At 40.7% G+C, this 22,185-nt stretch overlaps 1 protein-coding gene across 1 annotated transcript in view; it reads right to left on the reverse strand.

Moving 5' to 3' along the window:
• Window positions 1-634: 634 nt before the first annotated feature.
• Window positions 635-22,185, reverse strand: part of tead4 (TEA domain transcription factor 4) — a gene marked incomplete at its 5' end in the record, with an annotated part of 30,610 nt that continues 9,059 nt past the window's right edge. Inside the window, 10 exons of the mRNA XM_011476549.1 lie at window positions 635-1,740; window positions 5,178-5,330; window positions 6,213-6,353; window positions 12,744-12,917; window positions 14,052-14,182; window positions 14,360-14,421; window positions 15,165-15,208; window positions 15,689-15,823; window positions 18,486-18,548; window positions 20,487-20,551. Of these exons, the coding sequence (XP_011474851.1) occupies window positions 1,627-1,740; window positions 5,178-5,330; window positions 6,213-6,353; window positions 12,744-12,917; window positions 14,052-14,182; window positions 14,360-14,421; window positions 15,165-15,208; window positions 15,689-15,823; window positions 18,486-18,548; window positions 20,487-20,551 (1,082 nt within the window). The remainder of the gene's footprint in view (window positions 1,741-5,177; window positions 5,331-6,212; window positions 6,354-12,743; window positions 12,918-14,051; window positions 14,183-14,359; window positions 14,422-15,164; window positions 15,209-15,688; window positions 15,824-18,485; window positions 18,549-20,486; window positions 20,552-22,185) is intronic.

Here is a 22,185-nt window from a genome sequence, read left to right on the forward strand (position 1 = left end):
GATTAAGATGTCCAAATTCCCACCCTAACCCCTAAATAGTGCACTATATAGTGCGTTTGGCCCTATGTAGTGCTGTCTGAATCTACATTCCAAAATCAAGTGCCCTAGAAATTTCCCAGATGTCTCTGCGAAAAACCAGTGTGCATCAATGCTCGCTATCAGCAAATATAGACCACAATGCATAGCATCAGAAGAATTTTTGCTAAAAAATGTATTTTTTCAATAAATCATCAATGTTTTTATCTTCAGAAGACAGTTGACTCATAAATAATTGTCGCAAAATGCTCATATTAATTAGATTTTAACTTTGTGAAATCTATGACATCATATCCGCCGCTAAAAAAACAAAGTAGTGAGCATGGTGTCCGAATTGCTTTTAAAAATCCAGGGCTCCACATAGTGCTGCACTATATAGTTTTTTAGTAGATGGGGGTTAGAGTGGGAATTCGGACACAACCAAAGTGTTTATGAGAGCCCTTTTACTGCCCCTAGTGGAAGGATGATGAACTGTAGGAGAGAAAACACGAAGCATGTTCTATACAATTTTTTGAGTTTTTAAGAAAAGTTTAGATCACGAGATAGGGATCTCAGAAATGCGTGGTTATATAGGTTTAAAATGTCATAAAACAAGACATTTTGGCAATGTAACAACTTATTTATTTAACAAACAAAAACCTCCATAGTGTGTGGAAGAACCATACACAGTCACACATGAAAGCTGAACCTGAAACTGCAGCTGTCTGACGGCATGTTTCCATTGAAAAGACAGGCTGCTGTATTTTTGAAGGAGCTTGAGAAACATTTGTACGATATTTGTGCCATCCAGACCTGAGAAGATCCTGAATTACACTTGAATCCTTATCGGACGCTTGGCGGTAAGTACAGACAACATCTGCCGTCAACGTACAAAAGCTTTGTCTGGTTCAAGTTAACAGTTAGATTATGTGCCTCAGTCTGTAGTCAGATACTTGTCAATCAAAGACAAAAAGACAAAACAACAGTGAACATCAAACTGTGAATACAATTTCTCTTTAAAATCCTTTCAGCCGCTCTGTGATGAGCAGATGAATATGGGGCTGTACATAATTACTGAACTCTTTAATGACAAAAAAAAAAATACATTGGCACCAGAAGTGAACTCCAATGGATGTGCAAAAGAGGAATCCTCCATGTTCTGTAAATTGATTTATTTGTAACTTCTCCCCACTCGCTTATACTTATGTAAGTCACTAGATGGCAGTCTGAGGCAGCCGATCTCTCCTGTCGCAAACATACCCTGAACATGCATGCATGACAAAAAAATGGACTTCAAAAACAAGCTCTAGTAAAATGCGACAAACACCAGCAGTGATAACTCTGACATGCATGATTCGAAGGCCGTGGTTGGCTCCTTTGGTACAGAAACCACAGTGTATACTCCTTCATCCTTCTCACATCCAGCCTCCTTCTGCTTCTCCGTCTCCCAGTCCAGCCCCTCTTCTTGCTCTCGCACACGCTCGACGCTGCCAGTGTTTCTCTGGACTCCTGACCGACTCGACAGATTTCAGCTCACGGAGTTGAGGGTTTTGGTGTCGTTGCTCGCAGGTGTGCTACAAAGAGCTGGCAAGTCCCACCAGTGCCTCTGTGTCAGTCTTTGACCAGCCTGTAAATATGGTGCTGTGCGCCGTGCTCGCTGGTGGACACCTCGAAGACGTATGCTATGCACAGCAGGGTCTCCAGTGTGTCCCTGTTAGTCACCACCTGTAAGCACACACAAGAGAGCCCATTCTTCATCTGCAGATTCATGTCTTTACACTCTGTCTTCTTATAAACATGCCAATAATAGAGGAGGAACAGCTCCTACTATTTATAAAAGTACATAAAAGATAATAAACCATTGATTCTTCACCAACTCACCACATATAAAGTCTTAAAACTTCCTAAGGCTTTGGATTTAGATTCTGAGTGTCTGTGAAAAACAAATGTCACCCAAAGTTTGAGCATTTTCCTCTTTGGATTGAGTGACACATTAGTTTTGCAAAATGAAACTGCTTTTTAAAAAGCTTTTCATGACAGAAAATGTTTTCAAACGGGACAGAGCATGCAAAAAACACATTGCACTTGTTTTACTAACTGCATGCCTGTGTTAAACGGGCAAAATATTACCACTGATGCATATGCAGCATGGGCGATACTAGCACAACGTGAGGGGCATTAAAGGCAGATATGGAACCAGTCACAATAATAAAGGCTGACATTAATAGCATCTTCCTATTTTCCTCTATTCTACAAAGTCCCATTTTTATCTTGAATGTTTCTTTTGAACAAAGTCTGCTCCTCTGCTGTCTCCAAGTTCTGCCTGTTGCATTCTGGGGCAGCTGATGAGAGCCCCAACTGCTGCCTGTACTCAAACTTTGATTCTTTTAGTAAATCACTGCAAATCCTAAATGTGTGGGATCGCTTTCTACGCAATCTTTGGCACTTTTTAAGGAGGTTCTCTGTAAATCAGTCATTGTGTCAAGCTAGAAATATGGATTCTGGAGCTTTTAAGTCCCACTCCAATCATCTTTAGATCTATCGTAAACGTGTTTCTGTGGTCTTTTAGTTTTAATGATGACGTTTTATGTCAATGAACCTATGTTGCTTTGTAGAACAGTTTGTGCAGAGCAGCAAGAGCTCATCATAAATTTGCCTCTGAATGTTTGGGTGGGATTGTTGGCACAGAACAAACCCCCCTTTGCCCTCCCCGTCACTGAAAATGAAGACGTGCATGGATCTATTTGTCTGCAGGTGGATGCATCAGAATGGCTTGTATTTTCTACGGCACAAACGCTTTTTTAAACGGCCTTTTCTTCTCTGCTCCTGATTCACAGCAATTTGAATAAAAAATATACTCAGAAATACAATTTTAGTCTACATTGTCACAGCATATATCCTCTATCATGAGAAAAATGCCACAAGAATGGGTTAAAAACATCATTTTCATTTTTTAACAGTGACAATGGAACAAACATACATCTGTGCTTAATGCTGTGATTAATCGTTGCACTATAACATACGTGTCTTTGTATATGCTGTCCATATACAAGCTTATGAGGTGTTCAAGGTTAATAGGAGCTAAATCAGCCCATTGAGATGCTGCAATGTGGTCGCCAATTCAATTCCGTTCTTTTTATAAAGCCCCAATTGACCACAGAGGTCAGTGTGGGCTCATTGTCATCTGGCTCCTTCTACAGGAATGTAGTCGTCACTCGAAGGAACACAAATGCCTTTGAACCCTGTTGTCGTGGACCACTCGGTTACTATAGCGATACACTCCTCTCGGTTCACTTTGGCCTCAGTGTCCGTTGTCTGAGGCAGACAGAGGCTCATTCAGAAAACTTGCTGCAGAAAGGGTGATATGGACTGTGAGAAACAGCATAAAAGCTCGCGTTTCTCTGGGCTTAGCTTTAAATAATGTCTGAACAAAAAAGTCAAAAGAACGCAGACACTACTTCTCCAAAGAACCTGTATAGAGTCATGTGAAAAATGAAGGTTAAGGAGTTTATTTTGGTCCTTGAGCTCTTTGCAGACAATGACTTATCTGCAGAGTATGAAGCTAGCATTGTGCTTTCGTGTTCGTCCGTTTGCTGGAGGATGTCTACTTGCAATACAGCTTAAAACTAAAGAACAGCCTCTTGAATCCACGGCCTAATGTCAGACAGATCTGTTCATTTCAATTTTAACAACTTTTTACAGGCATTTAGGCTGAATCTTTCATAAGCCTAAAAAATAATAAGAAGTGGTGAGATTAGCAGAAACATTTCTCCTTTTATTTTCTATATGTATTTCATTTCCTACTACTTTTAATCCCTCTGATCCCCTTTTAGGGAGATATTCATCATTCAACCTGATCCAAAACACTTGAAGCAAAATATAGGCCATACTAATGCTGACTTACCTGCACTTATTTCCCTAAAAAACACTAAATGTGGGACTTTTTACATTTTTTTTAAAAATGTGTTTAAGTTGGGAGAGAATCGACAAATATGGATTTCATTACAAACGCTCCAAAAAAGTAAAAGAAAAAAATAAAATTATGGTCTCAGCATGTTGTTTTCTTTATATTAACTCTCACCTTTTCTCCGGACAAAGTGTAGAAACAGCAAAGACGGTGTTTCAAACTGAAGAGATTCAGTAAATAAAGACAGGCCTTGAAAGGAACCATGTTTGTATGAATCATTAAAGAAGAAACTCTTCAGGTTACAATCCTCATCGTTATTGTCTGTAACCACTAAGGACGTTCTGGAATAATGGCTTCAGCTTAAACCTTTACTGCTTTAAGCTATTCATGGTTTTCTATACAGAGTTTTTTAGTGTTCACAGCCATACTAGAGTTTTAAGATCTGCCAACCAGTATCAGCTTTAGCCCCCAGTTATAGATTGATATTCCTCCATGATATCAGACCTGAACAGCTTTAATTGTCAACCACAGACTTACCTTTTTATGATGTTAGCTGGTGGCAACTTATCTTCTTTCTCTTGTTTTACTCAATTCTTATCTGTCTTTTATGTATTTTATTGTCTCTTGTCATTTTATGTTGTTATTTTTAGAACTCGCTCAGTCCCTTTTGGGGTCACCGGGTTGCTGGAGCACACTTCAGTAATGTTGGGCGAAGGCGGGGTACACCCTGACCAGCTGACCAATCTGTTGCAGGGCCACACAATCACACATGCACACCAACTTAGAGATACCGATTAACCTGTGAAGCGTGTTGGATTGTGGGAAGAAGCCGGAGCACCCCGAGAAATCTCACACATGCAAACTCCACACAGGGAGGTCCCAGCCAGGATTTGAACCAGGGCTTTCCATTCACATGTCTGGGATTTCTGTGCTTTGAAAGTGTCCTGCTGCCTCATATTTTGATAACTTAAGGCAACTTTTTTTGCTATTATTTTTGTTTGTGTGTTTTTATCAAAGAATATCAGTAGTAGAGTTTGTTTTTTGCTTCTTGAACCCATGTGGCTCATAATTAATTGAGCTGATCTGTACTGATAGTGTTATTTTCCTGTCTCTTCTTCCAATCATGAGTGTTATGTAACAGTACAGCGTGAAGAAAGTTATTTTAAAAGCACTTTCCATGTATCACAGCGTGCATGAGGAGTGTAACGGTAGAAACGCAAACACACCCCACCTCTCCAGCGTGATCAGTGTGTACCTGTAGGATGGTGAAGTTTTCCAGTACGCTGTTCATCATGTACTTCTCCGGCAGATGCTTCAGCTTGTGAATGAAGTTGATCATGTATTCACACAACGGGGATCTGTGGATCCGGAACACGTAGCGCCCGTTCTCGAAGCGCGCGTACTCCGTCTGGGGAGGGAAGACAAGCAGCTGAGTTCAAACCAGCTCGCAAAAATTTTGACTGACAGAAAACAAAACAAAAAAACACACAAAAAAGAAGAAAAAAAAAGTCATGTGACCCACTAAAACGCAAATGGATGCGTTAGATCTATGTGATAAGCTGTAATGTGAGTAATGCAATATACCTAATGCAGCATATGGCATGCCACATTTGACAATAAACATATTTCTCGTGGCAACCATAATCAAATGATGAAGCCATTAGATATCATCATGTGGCTTACGGAGGCAGATGGCTCAACCGAGGGACGTGTGTGTTTGTGTATTTATGTTGGACAATCCGTCAGCGGATGGGCGGGGGCAGGGCGATGACCTTACATAGTTAACAGGAAATTTAGGGCTTAGTCAGGCTGGGGAGATTTGTGAATCAGCTTCCTGACCACAGATCAGCTGTAATTGACTGGAATCAGCAGCAGTTATTCACTCAGGGAGATGGCAGTAGTTTTCGATGCAACACTTAAATATCAAAATATCGCTCCTCTATTACCTAATATATGCAGTTTGTCATTCTCTTGAGGTATTTTTCATCTGAAAGACTTTTTATTCTTTAACCCTTGTGCTATCTTAGATGACCCCACCCTTACATTGACGTGTTCTCCCTACCATGACAAAGGTGGATAAAGGTGAAGAGGATTTCATGTAATCCATGGACACCAGTGAGATTCACAAATTATTGAAGAAAAAAGATTCAGAGCACTGTCTAGTGGGTCTAGATGACCCAACTCCCAATGTTAAAGTGCCTAGGGTAGCACAAGGGTTACGAGTCCCAGAATAGCGGTAAGGCCCTGGACAACTCGATCCAAGGAAGTTCCCATCAAAGCAAAGTCTTACCTCCACTTTCTCAACAACCTGTTTGCCAAAGGAGCACACTTTGGTGGATGAGGTGATAACCATGTTGTCAGAGCTCTCATACTGGCTGGACACGCCATAAAAGAAGTTGCTGTCGTCTTGCAGGTTTACACTCAGGTCCGCCTTAAAGACAAAATACAAAGCTGAATAAACACACTTTTTTTTATTTTTGTAAGAAAACACAAGCAACTACGTCAGTCTAACAAAGTTGATTGAATATTTTCATGTGCACTATCCACTGCAGATTAAGTCTCCTAATCCCTACACTGAAATAATTTCACATAATTTAACACTCACACACTTGGCCGTAAGAACCTGAATTATGGGATTTGTAGACAAGGTAAATCTCAGAGTGAACTAACATTGGACCTTGTTAACAAAAACTAAAACCCCTTTTTATGGAAAAACCTTGAGAAAGATCCTTCCAGACCCTCCACTGGTGTATACTAATATAGCGCTTTTTCTACCTTCCTTGAAGGTTCAAAGTGCTTTACAGTCACAGTTCCATTCTCTTATTCACACACACACTCTGGCATCAACCTATAGTTCAGTGTTTTGACCAAGGACAGATGGACACATTGGCAAACAGGGCAGGAACTGATCCTGTGACCTTCAGGTCAGAGGTCGACCCCTCTGACCGGTAGTTTCTGATCAGATCAGATCTGTGTTTTAGATATTGTGGATCATTTATAGTTGAACTCTTGTTGTAATTCGCCTTCCGTTTAAAGGTTTAAGGTTTTCTTTGATCATTCTTTTCTTGGAGCATGACGTCACCACACTGTATTCTCTATGAGTTACTTCCTACAGAAAATAGGGGATGATTGTGGCAATAAGATTTTTATTTTCACTGAACATGCTTTCAGCGTGTTCTTGAACACGTCACATGCCCAGTGTCTGCGTAGTAGCATCAAACTGCTTTTTTTCTGTTTCTTTGTAAACTTCGATGGTTTCAGAAATTTTGTGAATCTGACTGAAAGTGTTCTCGTAGGACATTTTAGTTTGGGGTAAAATACTCCACAGTCTATGTCCAGGTATTAGAGGACAGCAGCATCACCAGTCATCAGACGGATTTGTTTTTTTTTACATGCGCTCTTCACTTCTACCTGCTGCAGTTACAAAAATCAAACAATAGGGGATAAATAGAGGCATTGTGGACTGAAAAGCTGTATCAACGATTCATGTAGGAGTACAAAGACAACAATGGCTGATATACATGAAGGAGGAAGCACCAGCGCCACTTCAGGAAGGTCATAATGGACAGACATTTGAACAACAGCCTCTGGCCATCAGTAAACAGCCTTTATGATTTCAATATTTGATCCATCACAACTTATTTCACAAATGGGTTTCTCTTCTCCTGATTAGCAAATTACTGCTTTCATTAAAGAAAACAACATGTCAAATAACCTATCTACCTTGAAGCAGGCAGATGAAGCCCTAGATATGGACAACAATGATGTACAATAGTTTTTTAGTTTTGATCATCATCAGCCACAAAGAGAAAACCAATGATTTACAAAGTTAATCCTTCATAGGGATTTAAGCTACACAGCACAGGGGCTTAATGTTTCTATTAGGAGTTTGCTATCTGCATTAAACATTTCTTCATTAAACACTTCTCCCGCTAGCTTGCAGACCCTCACACCCCAACCTATCAGAACTGGTACAACAGAAGTGGCGAACAATATTGTAACTACACACTTTCTACGTAACAAATACAAACCTTTACAAACTTCCTTTGCTCCTGATTAGCAACGATTTGAATAAAAAATACATGGAAATACAATTATAAGCTACATTTTCTTTACGTATGTCCTACATCATGAGAAACACGCCACAATAACATGTTAAAAAACACCAAAACACTATTTACAATAGCGTGCCTCAAAATGTCTGCCTATTTTGCTATATAAGGGTCTATAAAAGGGGCAAGAAATGTCCAGTGAATAAGTGCTTTTTCCACAAAACATCCAATTTTTAAGATCTCTTAGTAATTCACAGGTTACTACAAGTCACAAAAGTGTAATAACAGCTTAATATGAAGAAAAGCATAAAATCCAGATTTGATTTTAAGCTAGTGACAAAACCTTTAATAACATCTTGATTTGTGGATCTTTTTCCTAAAATGTGCCTAACGTAATGATGGTGAACACATTTACGCTGAAATTTATACCAAACATTTGTGGAGTGGACTAAGTAAAGCAAACAATATGCCCCGGCAAGTTCAATTTAAAGGAAGGCAGCAGCAATGTTTCTTCATGTGGGAGTGGAGCCACACATCTCTCTTCCTCCTCCTGGTTCAGCTTTGAATTGAGGTGAGGATAATCCGATTTCAGATCGGGCTCGGGTGCCATCTCCTCTGTCAGACAGCTGAGCTGCTTCACCTTTTTCCCTGTCGGGCTCTTGTCTTTTAATGGGCCATTGAGACAACGCTCATCCTCCTCTCATCTCCTCATCACCCCGTTCGTCTTCATCCCTCGCTCGTGTAATTCCCCTATTTGTCTTCATCCGTAAGGCCCAATGACCCTCCCCAAACCTCCGTTCCCTGCTTTCCTAACAGCCTGCGAGGGAATTCATCCAATTACAATCAGTGGCGTGCAATTGGCTGATTAGATCATGGCGGGCAGGCTGGCTGTGTAACAATTTAGCAGAGCCGCTTCAAATCGGATTCCCCTCGCACTTCAAAGGCGTGAGACAATCCGTTAGGACAGGGCCACGGGCGCTGGAGGGGGGGTGGGGGGGGAGAAAAAAGAAGGTGGGGAGCTGAGGACGGCAGCCGGCGGCCAACAGGGACGGGGGCAGAAGGGGGTGGGGGTGGAAATTAAATCTAGAATACCATAGCTTTGGAGGTGGGTCAGCCACCTGTCATGGTCACCATGCCAACCTGCTCCTCAGCACACCTCGGAGTCACGACCTGCCTTGTGGCTGTATCACAACGGCAGCAGCAACATCAAATCACAAAGCCTCAACTTTCATTTTATGTTCGGAGGTGTTGAGGATTTCATTTTGCTTATTCCTGTAGCCAAGAGCATTTTGTGTGTGTGTGTGTGTCCCTACAGAGGTTGTTGAAATGCCCAGCTGTTTTGTTGCATCTCTATGTTTTACCATGATGCCTTGAGAATTGGACATCCTCCCCCCTTCAGGGATATGGAGTGATTGCGGACAGTGTTATGAGCTTGTTCTGCTTTTTCTCAGAGCTGGCGGTTGACTCCACCAAGCTCCTATGAATCAGGAGTGTAGTGTTACACCGATGAAAGACTTGTTGCTTACATGTCAAGCAGCATTTCTCCTGCCATCCCTATTTCTTCTTCTTCACACTGTAGTCCCTATTTGTATCTCCTGCTCTTTATTGCTGTCTCGCCCTCCTTTTCTTTATGATATACGGAGCAGGGTTACCGATCCCTTCTTTGCTTGTGCTCATGAATCAAACGCCGTGCCTTGCCCAGCTGCTCTTCGCTAGGAATGAAGAAGACCCTTTCCAAAACTGTGCCACTCACCAATGTCTTTTATCCCTCCACAATAAATAATGTGGAAGCCGAGCATGTGAGAAGAGGAATGTCACATATACAAAACCATCTGGGATGCAAGGCGGCACTCTGAACTTGACCTTCAAGGCTTTTTTTGTGTGCTAAACCAAAGCATTTAAAGCCACGATTTGCTTCTTATTTGCTTCACCTGTGACCTAAATGTGTTTTTGAGGGATTGAAGTGTCCAATTCTGGTCGATTCTGCTACTAATATGTAGTTCTGTCTTGTGAACAAGCATGGGACAAGATCTTCCCCTGGAATCTGAGAGTGTATCGTGGTTCAGTCCTGTAGAAAGCTTCTCGATCTGAATGTCCCACCTTTCCGATTTCACATTGACAAACAGAATTCCCAATAGCCTCCTTATACAGCTAACTTTCTTGACGGATTGAATACTTTTTTGAGAGGTTGTTGCTCAAACACTACTGTAAAAACTCTTTGCTGACATTTAGTCAGTTGACAAATGCTTTCATCAAACCACGGTCATTTCCAAGAAAAACTACATAGCAAGCAAAAGTGTGATGTCATTTTTTCAGCTTTTAAACATGTTGAGTGCTAGTGCTATCAGGAAGTTTAATTAAGCATGCAGCAAACTGAAGAGAAGGATAGTTTTTAGGTTGTTTAATGATTGGGGGATGGTAAAATAAGATAAAAAGCATTTGAAGTAGAGGGCAGCGACCAGCAGCCATCCTTTGTAGCTGGGTTACAGGTGAGGTTAATTTGGCTTGACTGGGTTGCACTTGCATGTGTCGAGGCTTTAGATGGGATGCAGGCAACATTAAAGACAGAATGGTTTTGTTGTGATCTGTCCGAGCTCTGGCCGAAAAACTTGACTGAACTGCTTTTTCCTTCACATTAAAATAAGTACAAAAGCGTGGGTCTTGCCATTAATTTTTACACTTGCTTTCATATCTTAGCAATGAAAATTATTGTTACTGTTAAAAATATGTAGTAAATGATGTTAGATCACAGCAAAATCATGTTTTTATTTAGTTCCTGTGTTAAACTTTGCAGTTTATTAAGTAAGTGCATGTGGAGGGATGGACTTACTTTAAATGTGATGATAACATCACAAACAGTAACTACAATGGACATGTTTTCTAGGGCTGCCCTGTTTTTGCTCTCGCCTCTGAGAAGGCCCTGGTTCAAATCCCGTCTGGGACCTTTCTGTGTGGAGTTTGCACCCCGCCTTTGCCCAACAGTGCCTGCGTTGCCTCCGTGACCTTGAAATGGATTCCGCGGGTTCTGAAGATGGATGGACATGTTTTCTAGCAGTCATCTCCAAGCTATTCATTTAGGACCTCAGATATGGGATTTCGAATACTTAGTGGAATCTGGATTTAAATCTATCTCAAGCTGGTTCCTATAAAGACAATACTTGTAATAAAGAAGCATTTCTAACTACCATTTCTAACTCCATGCCTGTGGAGAAGAGCGGCTGCATCTTAGAGTTCATCTTGAGGCTCTTATGGGCACCTCGAGGAAAATCATGAAAATGGAACGTACCATTGTTGTGCGTGTGGTAAGTGTATGTTACACACACTTACGGGCGATGCTGTCGGACGGTACGATGCTGACGGACACTAAGGTATCGGCTCCTAACTGTCGCGCACAAATGGTGCACAGATGGGGTGTGCAGGTGATACTTAACCCTTGTGCTATCTTAGATGACCCCACCCTTACAATGACGTGTTCTCCCTACCATGACAAAGGTGGATAAAGGTGGAAAGATTTCATGTAATCCGTGGAAAAGGTTCAGAGCACTGTCTAGTGGGTCTAGATGACCCAACTCCCAATGTTAAAGTGCCTAGGATAGCACAAGGGTTACATGCCGGTAGGATGTCCACACAAACTACTCTCTGAGTGTCTAATATCCTCATTTCTAACAGTCAGGCTGCATGCAAAAAGCGCACACTTATCCCTTGGGCAGCATTAACGGTCTCCTTGTGAAGTGGGCGTTCGAACAAATAAAAAATCCAATGACAATACCCACAGCATTTTACCTACTACGCCCTTACTTACCCTTACCTGTTGTTTAAGTGTCTGCTACAAATTGTTGCTCAAAGAAAGAAATGTGTATGAACATTGTTTCCCTACGGGTTCACTGAGTGATCTATGATCTTCTAAATTCCTGGGGGCTATCTGCGTGCCCCGTACAGATTTACCACTTTCTTGCCCAGATCTAATCATGAAGGGAATTGTGACCAAGTCAAAGAGCAAGTTGGTCATAACTTAGTTGACAAAAAAAGCGCATGAATATAGTCTAAGAACAATCCAAAAGGCTTGGTTTGATATCAAAACATACCAGAATCAAGCAGAAGTGATGGACATGGGTGCTTTTGAGCTGATTTTCTGCACTTTTTTAGACATCCTTCCTAATGCCTCCTTCTGTCTGTGGGTTGAGAAAGTTGTTGTGTTGTTATCTCTAAGCCTGTATATGTACACTTTTTGGGGGGAGGGGGGGACTATAAATAAGACCATGGGTGAGTGTGTGCTGGACTCTAATAATGCAGAGACAGGTGTCTGGGCTCACATTTCTCCTAGTGAAAGATCTTGCCTGCCACTCTTCCCCAAGGCTGCTGTCACACACACTCTCATCACTGACACACACACACGCACAAAAGATGGCCACCGCTGCCCACTTCACTGGCGTGTTGGCCAACAGTTAAGGTTGAAGGAGCTATGACTTCTTCAACGTTTTAGGAGCTACATTTCCCTTCCGTTTGCGGTGATCCAGCACTTCATCTATCTAAGCGCAGGGAATGACGCCAGGCCATTAACAGCTAACAGCTGTTCCAAAACATTAACAGGAATATTCATTGTACTGATCTTTGGCCTCATGTTGCTGGGAGGGTGGTATGATGATGAAACCCACTGCATAAGGCAAACCAGACTACGCTAGTTTGTTTTTAAATCCAAGAACAACTCATTTAAAAAGAACTGCAAGTTTGAGAAAAGAAACAAATAGAAAAGCAGAAAATATTTTTACCCAAAACTTGACAAGAAAGAAAGCATTGTGGGGCCCTTTGTCGAAAAGCTCCTTGAGGCCCCCTTTCTTCTCAGGGAATTTGTCATAGATCTGCCTGATGTCCACCGACTCCAGATAGGGGTCGCTGTAGGTCGGGTTGGACTGTCCGATGTGAACAAATAAGTGCTTGTTGAACTGGAAAAAAACAAAGGTGGAAACACATTTTGATTAAAAAAAAGTAATTCATTAGTTTAAAAGAGTTTAATTAACTCAAAGGGTGTTTTTCCATGCAGAAAAATCTGTAGGTCCACCTTTTCACTTTTTAAAGCATTCTATTACCTTAACATTCTTTTTGTTCCCCCTAAATAAACAAAAACAGCAATATAAAAATTTCAAACTAGCCTTTTCACTTTTGTAATAAGAATTCTTGATGTGTGTTTATTCAAAAATAAAAGTGTAAAGTAGTCACCTTATTTTAGTGTTACAAACATTTGATTACAATGTAGAGCAATTACAAAATAAAATGAGGCTTGAAATTAAATTTGATCTTGTCTCTGGAGCAAAATCCATTAGGAGAAAATCTTAATGCACAAATGTGTCTGCTTAGACAAATCCATTTTAAAATAAATAATTTAACAAACATCCAGTTATAGACTGTGTTTAGCTCAGGATCTCAGGTTCCACTTTTTCTTTTTTATTTAGATCTCAGTGGTACATCCCATCAAAAATCCAAACCAGTAGATATAAACTGGGACCACAGTTACTGAGAGACACTCACTTTATGACATAGCATCTCCACAGATAATGAAACGTTAACTGGATTTAACAAATCATTTTTTTTGTTTTATTTATGTTGTGTAGAGCAACAGGGAATTTCATCCCCTTGTATTTTGTTCAGTTGTTCACCAAGTTATGGCGGATTGTGATCTTTGATACTTTTTTGCTTAAATTGTCTACTTTGAGGATCTGGAAAGCATTGAAGTAGATTGTTTTTTCATTCAGAAAGAAAAAATCGTTCACTACTCTGCTTATTTTTATGCTGTGTGAGTGTGTGGAGGGGTTAACAGCTATGGGAGTTTCAAATAATTGTGTGCCGGATATCCGTCAGTTTTGTTGATTGACAATAAAACTGTGTTAGAGAGGGATTCCAAATGTGATCAACAGGAAGTAAATCTGAGCTCAGAAATGCATCTTTGATCTGGAGCAGAGAACATCTGAACAACAAAAATGTGTGAAACAGAACATTTAGAAATGGTGATAAAACATCCAAGTTTGTTTGTGTTACTCTTCATCAAAGAGAGTAACAGCATACCCCAGTATTGTACTCACAGTCTCTGGGTCTTGAGGTTGCTCCAAGAAGGCGGAGAACTCCAGCATTCGCAGCTTGGAGCTGGCAATACTTCTACCTTGCCAAGGGGGGGCACCAGGAGACATGGACAGCCCTGCTGTACTTTCATAGCCTAGAAAAGCGAAGGCAGGGAGTATAGAAGCAACATGTCTGAAAGTAAAACCTGAAAAAAAGTCTCATTTTTTTCTCCGTGCTTCCTACACTCATCCCAGCGAGATGCTTTGTTTCATCATTTGTGCTGACAAAGCAACAGTCTGTCAACACGACAGAGGGAAGAGGGAGCACGCACCTGCTATTGGGGCCGGGCCAGTCGCTTGCATAGCATAACTCTGGTGGGAGAAGGGCTTAATGCTGAGGAGAAGAGACAGATAAGAGGCAGAGAGAGATTTGTTACGCTCGGTCTCAGCCTCATAACCCCAACTGATCAACTAATTAGACCGCCTGACCTCAAAAAAACACAAGGGGGGTGCCAAATATCAAAGAGCTTAAAGACCCACTCCAATAAAAATGATGCTTTTGGTGTTTTTAACATGATTTTAGAGATTTTTCTGATGATAGAGGACATTTATGGAGGAAAAGGACACATAAAATTACATTTCTTAGTATTTCTTTATTTAATTCGAATGAGGAGCAGACGAAAAAATGCAGTTGGAATAAGCTTGTAGGTGTGAACGAAGAAGCTACAATCGTCCTGCTCCGCTCCATTCTGATGCATCCACTTACAGACAAACAGATCCATATGCGTCTTTGTTTTCCCCGTCAGAGCTGACATCTGGCTCAAAATAGCTAGATAGCTCCAATATTGTTAGCCATTTTTGATGCACCGATAATATTGGCTTAGGGGTGTGAGAGACTGTAAGCTAGCAGGAGTGAGTGTAAACAGATGGATGACGGGAAGTGGGGCGAGCCTACTCTACATCAACAGTCCCACCCACAACTTGGAGGCAAATTTGTCCTAGAAAACAACACCTTTTTTTAAAAGTTTGGCTGAAACCATAATTAAAAAACAATGGGAATGTTTTTTAAACAGATCAAAAGATGATCAGAGTGGGACTTTAAGATAATCGCGCAGAACAAAAAGAATAGTCCCTTACTCTTCATGGCTTCCTGGCTGTCCGGGAAGAGCCCCATGCCAGAACTGACAAAACAAAAATAAATACCAAAGAAATTAGAGTGAAACCCCATTATTCCAGCTGGTTTCAGGCTACTGCATTGGATTCCACCTTCAAAATAAAAGCATGAGCTGTCATATGTTTGGCAAAAATCAAACTTCTTATATTTGATAACATTTTATATAAAAAAACATAAATAAAGAGACCAAGATAAAATAGGAAGATTAAACCCTGAATAATGCCTGATAGTGATGTGCACACCATCAATCATTATGTAAATTTGATTATGTTTGATAATTAATAATAACATTTTCATTTTGAAAAACTATGAAATTATACATGTAGTTTAATCACTTCTACTAAGGCCTAGTTGGGTGGTGAAGAGGTATTTTTATGTTTTGTCTTACTTTTAGGGGTTACACTACTTGCATCCATGCATTTGTAATGAAAAAAATAACTAGTGGCTGTGAATGAGAGGATGCTGGTGACACTGAAGTAAGACTCACCCCACCAGCAGTGGGGTAAACCGGTCTAGAGAGGCCCTGGAGAGTCATCTTGTTCTGGAAGGCTGTGGGGGAGATGATCTGGGCTGAGGACATGGTGGCCATACTCTGGAGAGCCTTGTCCTTGGCAGCTTGGTCCTACAGAGACAGGAGGGCCATGGACATTAGATAAACTGACAGAGGGACAACACTCACCAGACTCAATTCAAGGAAGCGGCCTGCTTTCACGCTTAACACAGAGCCCTAAAAAAGGAAAAGGAGCAGCGGTCTTGCATCACGGGTGAATCCATGCCAGGCCCAGAACTGGAAAGAAGTTAATGTTACAGTCAAGGGCCTTTGGGTCGAGAGTTAAGTTTATTGCTTTGGCAGCATGAGCCAGTGATGACAACTAGCTTCTGTTGGAGGTCATACAAGAAGTCAAGGCAGACATCACGGTGACATGCAAATTTGGCTTTTCATAACACCGTTTGAGTCTAAAACGAATTAACAAATATAAAGACTATGGTATACCACAAAGCAACGTGTTAGGACACTCCCGGTTTTCAATCCACCCCCTCAGCACTTTCCAAACCACACAAGCACACAGGCGCTCGCCGCCCTGCCCGAATGTGCAAGGCCACATGGTGCATTCTCCGTCAGAAGTGACTAACACAAGGGCATAGCTGAAATATGGGGGGGTACATGTGGCAGGGATCTCAGTTACACCATAGACGTGTTTAAAAAGGGCTGTCACAGGGGCCAACCCTGTGACCGGCACAGAGCTCTGCCAAATAAACCCTTGTGGCTTCTGTCCAAGGTGAGGGACTGTCCTGCCTCAGCTGAGAGTCTGTGAGCAAACGCCAACCAGAAATGCAAACTGAGAAAGTGCTGGGGAGACAGAGATGTGTTAGCTCCCGGTGAACCGCAAAGGAAAACTTTTATTGCCACACCTAAAGCGAATAACCGTGGCATTAATTTGCTCCCTGGAAATGTAATTTATTTGTTGATAATCCGGCATGGAGGGCCTCAGGCTTTGTGAGATATGTTCGCATTTCATCAAATTGAGTCTGAATCCGCTTTTGAAACTCGAGCCAATTATTGGGTGCAATTAAAAGAGTCAGTCATTTTAGTTAATGGAATACGAACACAAAGGCTGGGGACGTCCAAATGAACTTTAACAAAAGATGACGCTCAATAATTAGATGAAACAAGCTCAGCTGCATTTTGAAGTGGCGGCCTGTTGTTTCACAAGAAAAAAAGCTCTTAAGATGTTAAGTTAAGATCCTTGCTGATACTGCTTTGCTCCAACTACTTTTGAGTTTTTGTCAGGGACTTGGGCTCAAAGTCATACGAATTGGATTTAATTTATGACAGCACCAGTCACTGCACCTGGTTATTTGTCTGTGATGTCACCAATTGCTTTGAACCTAAGGAGCACAGGGTAAAATTGGCCATTGTCCTAAAACTGGTTACCTTGTCTAGTTTGGTATCACCGAGTTTAGGCTTTAGAATTTTTTGTGTCCATTTTTTCTGAACTGTTTTCACATACTAGACTTAAAATCACACAAAAAGAAAACAAATCCAAGTCAGATTTTCCATTTTGGTCACTGTGAGTCATCACAGAAATGTAAAAAAAAAAAAAAACTTTTTCTAAACTTAAAAGGAAAATGTATTGTGCAACTTTAAAAAAAATCATTTTATAGAAACAAAAAAGTATGGGCCGAAGCATTTTAATAAAGTATTTTTTATTTAAATGCCTGAGGTATTTTTGTACTGCTGTTCCTAAATTCAGTTTCAAAATAAGATGGCACAAAAAAAAGCCACAAACTGCCCTCCTAAAAACATTTTTTCAGCCAAACACATATGACACCATCACAACAATGTTCACATTTTGGCAAACGACGAACCCCTCCACAACTTTTGGCATAAACTTTTAACATTTTTATTTTTATAACTGTTCATATTCACAATAGGATCCCACAGGATAATGCAATAACTTTTTTACTTGAAGGCTGATTCCACACTTGTTGCTGTCAGGGTTCAGTTATTTTTTTTAAATTAATGTGCATCGGGTTCACAACGTGTCGGTTAAAACCACTGACTGTGTAATGAGAACTGGACTAAGTGACTCCTCCCCTCTCATGCTCCAAACAGGAAGTACCTGCTGGCTCCAAAAAGCCAAAATCCCACACTTCTATAGACATAAACAGCTGTGACTCAGTTATTCTATAGGTCAGACTAACCATTTTTTCTCTGATACCTTTTTTTAACATCTTCTTGCTAATCCTCATTTTTTTGTCTTTTTTTTTCAATAGTGCCAGTTACTTAAGTTATACACTGACCAATCGGATGCCTCAATTAAAGCATGTAGTCTCACATCGAACATTCCAAACGTTTGATTGACAGATTCAGTGTAGCCTGCTTTCAAGTGGTAGGGGTGGGGCCTTCCAACCAGATCACTACTGATTGGTGAGGGCGGTTGCCATAGAAATGTTGACTAGGACCAATCGCTGCTTACTAAGGATTTCTGGTTCCAACATGGCAAAGTTCATACCGCAAAAAAATGGTGCCTGAATTCACTTCATTTTGTTGGAACCGGAAGTAAGTTATTCTATATGAGTGATGTCACCCTCACTCGCTCCACTTCTCATATACTGTAGTTTCTGTAACTTGATTAGAAAATGATGGAATGATCCAACTTTGTAAGCATGGTTGGGATTGGTAGAAGTGAACATCTAAGAAAAATAAAATCACTTTACATTTGGGTAAATTTGTTGAAAGATTTGATAGAAACAAAAAGAAGGTGACTCACGTAGCGTACCTTCAGCTTCACCTGGATCTCCCGGGCCTTACGCCGGGCAAGGACCTGGATATGACTAGATACCTGGAGGAAAACAACCCAAATAATGTGGTTAGGGTTAGGGCTCTGGGGTTAGTACTATTCTGAGCTTCCCCCCTTTGCTTTTGATGTAGGGATATGTAGAGTTGCTGGAGACTTAGTGAAGATGGAGATGGCATAGATCCTGGTGCGGTGGTGATGCTACATTTATTTTGTATCATCAATTAAAACCTGCTGCTCACTAAAAATGGGGGCAAAGTTAAAGACTTTCCTTTCCTGTCTGAGAGAAATTTGAACATAAAATTGACTGAAACCAAGACCATTTTCCTCATTACAGCTAGGTGTCCAGTAAGTCTGCACAATAAATCGTAAATGTATTGCTATCACGATATTAAGCTGTGCAACACCCATATCGCAAAAGACGTCAAAAATTGCAATGAATGGTTACCTTAAATGTGCTAAAACAATCTTATGGCAGCTTGAAGTATTTAGCAGATCAAAAAAATACATTAATACATTTATACATTTGACCAATCAGATGGACGCCTTCACGCTGTTGAACAATCAGATGGTGCCCTTTAGATGCCTACCTCCTATGTAGACAAGGATCATTTGGAGTTTTTCTAAGTTATGTTGACTTTTATTTAAATTAAACTGTTGCATTGAAATGTAAATTATGTTTTTAGCTGTTATGTTCATGTATTGCGAGTTATATCATCAGCTCAATATTGATCACTAATATCGCATATCGCAATTTTTCCTCATATCGTGCAGCCCTAGTGTCAGGTTTATTAACACTTCACATCTAAGTGGCCTGTTGTCCGGTTGAATTTTTATCTACATCATTAATTTACTCTACATTTGAAATTAAAATTGTGGGGCGGGGCTTTTAATTGACAGGTGACATCATATCCTCTTTATCACTTGTGCTATCTTTGATGACCCCACCCTTGCATTGACGTGTTCTCCCTACCATGACAAAGGTGGGTAAAGGTGGAAAGATTTCATGTCATCCATGGACACCAGTGAAGATCACAAATCATTGAAGAAAAAAGGTTCAGAGCACTGTCTAGTGGGTCTAGATGACCCAACTCCCAATGTTAAAGTGTCTAGGATAGCACAAGGGTTACATCAGGCTTACAAGGCTTGCTTCTACAGCAACTGCTACCCTCGATTTGCCCCTCCATTACCGAGGTTTGGTGAATTTTTTTCGGGGGGTGGGACATAAAAAGTTAGTGGGTCACATGACCGCAATGTCGCAATCCATACGAGTGGATTGCTAATTTAACCAAGTAAGATTTTTTAATAGGTTTGTCAGGATTGTAGCATAGATTTACGTTTATTTGATTATTTATTACGAAAGATAAGCAATAAACAAGATGGACGATAACAGATCATACCTCTTTGTGATTCACATCCAGTTTTTATAAATTGCAGAAACCGAGTTGAAAATGATTTTTTGTGCAAAATAAAACTCTTTATTTTGTAACACAGCAGCCAGTCATGTTTTAATGCTGACGAACCAGCAGGTATACCTCCATACCTTCAGCGTGTCTTAATGTTCAGGACTAATCTGTCTCTGATTTACTAAGATGGCCAGTGGACTTAGCGGATGCCCGGTTTCTCCACATCCATCAATGCTGCATACATCACTTCTTCCATATCAGATACTAAAATGAGGATAGAGTTCCAAATCCCTCGCCATCCCACCTCAGCCTCCTGTCTAGATCACTGTATTCCCCAACTCCTTTCCCCTTCTAACAAGCACTGGGTCCAAGAGGTGGTGAAGAAACAACACCGACACATGATCCTATAGCATCTGTGCATTGGGCCCTAGCCATAAATCAATCAACATCTCCAGCTCTCAAATCAGGAGGAGGTTCTGGTGAGGTGCAGGAGGTGGGCTGTGGGCATCACTCACCAGGATTTTATGGAGAAGTTCTAAAATAGGGGTCTGGCAAGTGGTATTTCCAGAAAACTCACCTGCTTCCTGGTTCGTGTCTTCCCCGTACGAAGTTTGATGTACCGTGCAATCAGCTCATTCCGTCCTACAGCGAGTCAAGAGACAAATCAGTTTAATCCCAAATCATCAGTTTGTCTTAGTAGAATAATTGATATTTAGTTTAATTCAATACTATTTTAATGCAACTCCCACTCAAACTGATTCAAACAGACAATAAAAATGAAAATAGACACTCAAATTGAACATTTTAATAGCTAAAAATGTGTTTTATTGTTAAAATATTTACTTAAAAAAGATTAAACAAGCACAATACCAACTAAAATAAGTGAGTTATTTCCTAATTTTAAACAGTTTCCCCATGATACATAACACAGTTTGAGTTTTGTTTGAATTAAATGTATTAAACCTATTCATTAAAAGTTGAAAATTGTGTAATATATGACCAGATGATCCAACATTTACATTGAAGTACCGGTCAGCTCCGACTGCTCAGACTTCCTGACTACAGCAAACTGACAACAGGGACAAATGAGGCCACAAAAAGCCATGAAATATTTTTGTGCACATTTCTGCACAATTACCCATCCCTAATTAGTTAAACCAATGCCTAAAATGTTTCCCACACGCACCGCTGAGCGTGCATATATTTGCGTAGCCTGTGTATGCACATCCGGTAAGTTCTGCACTCAAAAACGCCTGCAGAAACGCAGCGGCGGAGCTGTCAAGTGCATCAACACCTCAAGCTGCAGGCGTAAGTTAATCACTAAGTATACACTTCTGTCTGAGTGAGAGCTTGCATCAGCCTCAGACCGAGACCCCGAGCGCTCACTTAGCTCATATCTCTGGGGTGAGTGTGTGTCTGCGCCCTGCTGACAGACAAGTCACGCTGGCGGAGCAGGTGGAAGCTGCAGCCATGCGATCCTCAGACCGGACTCAGGACAGACGATGACCAGAAGGCTGGGCAGGACCGGTGCAGCCACGAGGCAGCTGGGGTGTGTGTGTGTGTATGTGTGTGTATGTCAATGCTAGTGGAATATGCCTTTAACCCCTCCACCCCACATTTTAAATTGAGCTGCTACAACCTTGTTGGATGGAAAGATCAAGCAAAGGTGGAGATGGGCAAATCTATGCTTCAAATTAAAACACAAATCAAATATGAATGAAACATTAGTATTTTGTGTGACATCACAGAAAAGATCAAAAGTGTTGGTGAGAACAGGAAGAACTTGGTGACTTGAATTTTATTGTTTTTTTCTTCACGAGTTATTGTAATTCCGAAGCTACGGACACACCGTAGCTTTCTTTTATTTCTTTACATGATCATTTTGCGTTTCTCTTTCATGATCAATTTTCAAACAGTTGGCACTACCGTGAATGAAAAAGGGACACAATCTCGACGTCACTACCATATCTAAGTCCCTGATTGTAAAAACCTGTGTAGCTTCATGTGAATGCGAGAGTTTTAAACGCTAAAGCCCAAAACACACACACACACACCTTTGTTAAAAACGTCTTTCTGAAGGAATCTTAATTTACTAGTTATAGATTTAAAATCATTTTTTATCAAATAAAAAAAATAAAATCAGAAAAAAAACATCTTACAAACTAAATCTATCACAACAGAACACACACACAAACATTTAACATGTGTTTGCATCACCACTGTTTTTTGTGATGAAGACTAACTGATGGACTTATCTCTGACGTTTTTGTGTCGCT

This window comes from Oryzias latipes, chromosome 6 (assembly GCF_002234675.1).
Source record: "Oryzias latipes chromosome 6, ASM223467v1".
Classification (NCBI taxonomy): domain Eukaryota; kingdom Metazoa; phylum Chordata; class Actinopteri; order Beloniformes; family Adrianichthyidae; genus Oryzias; species Oryzias latipes.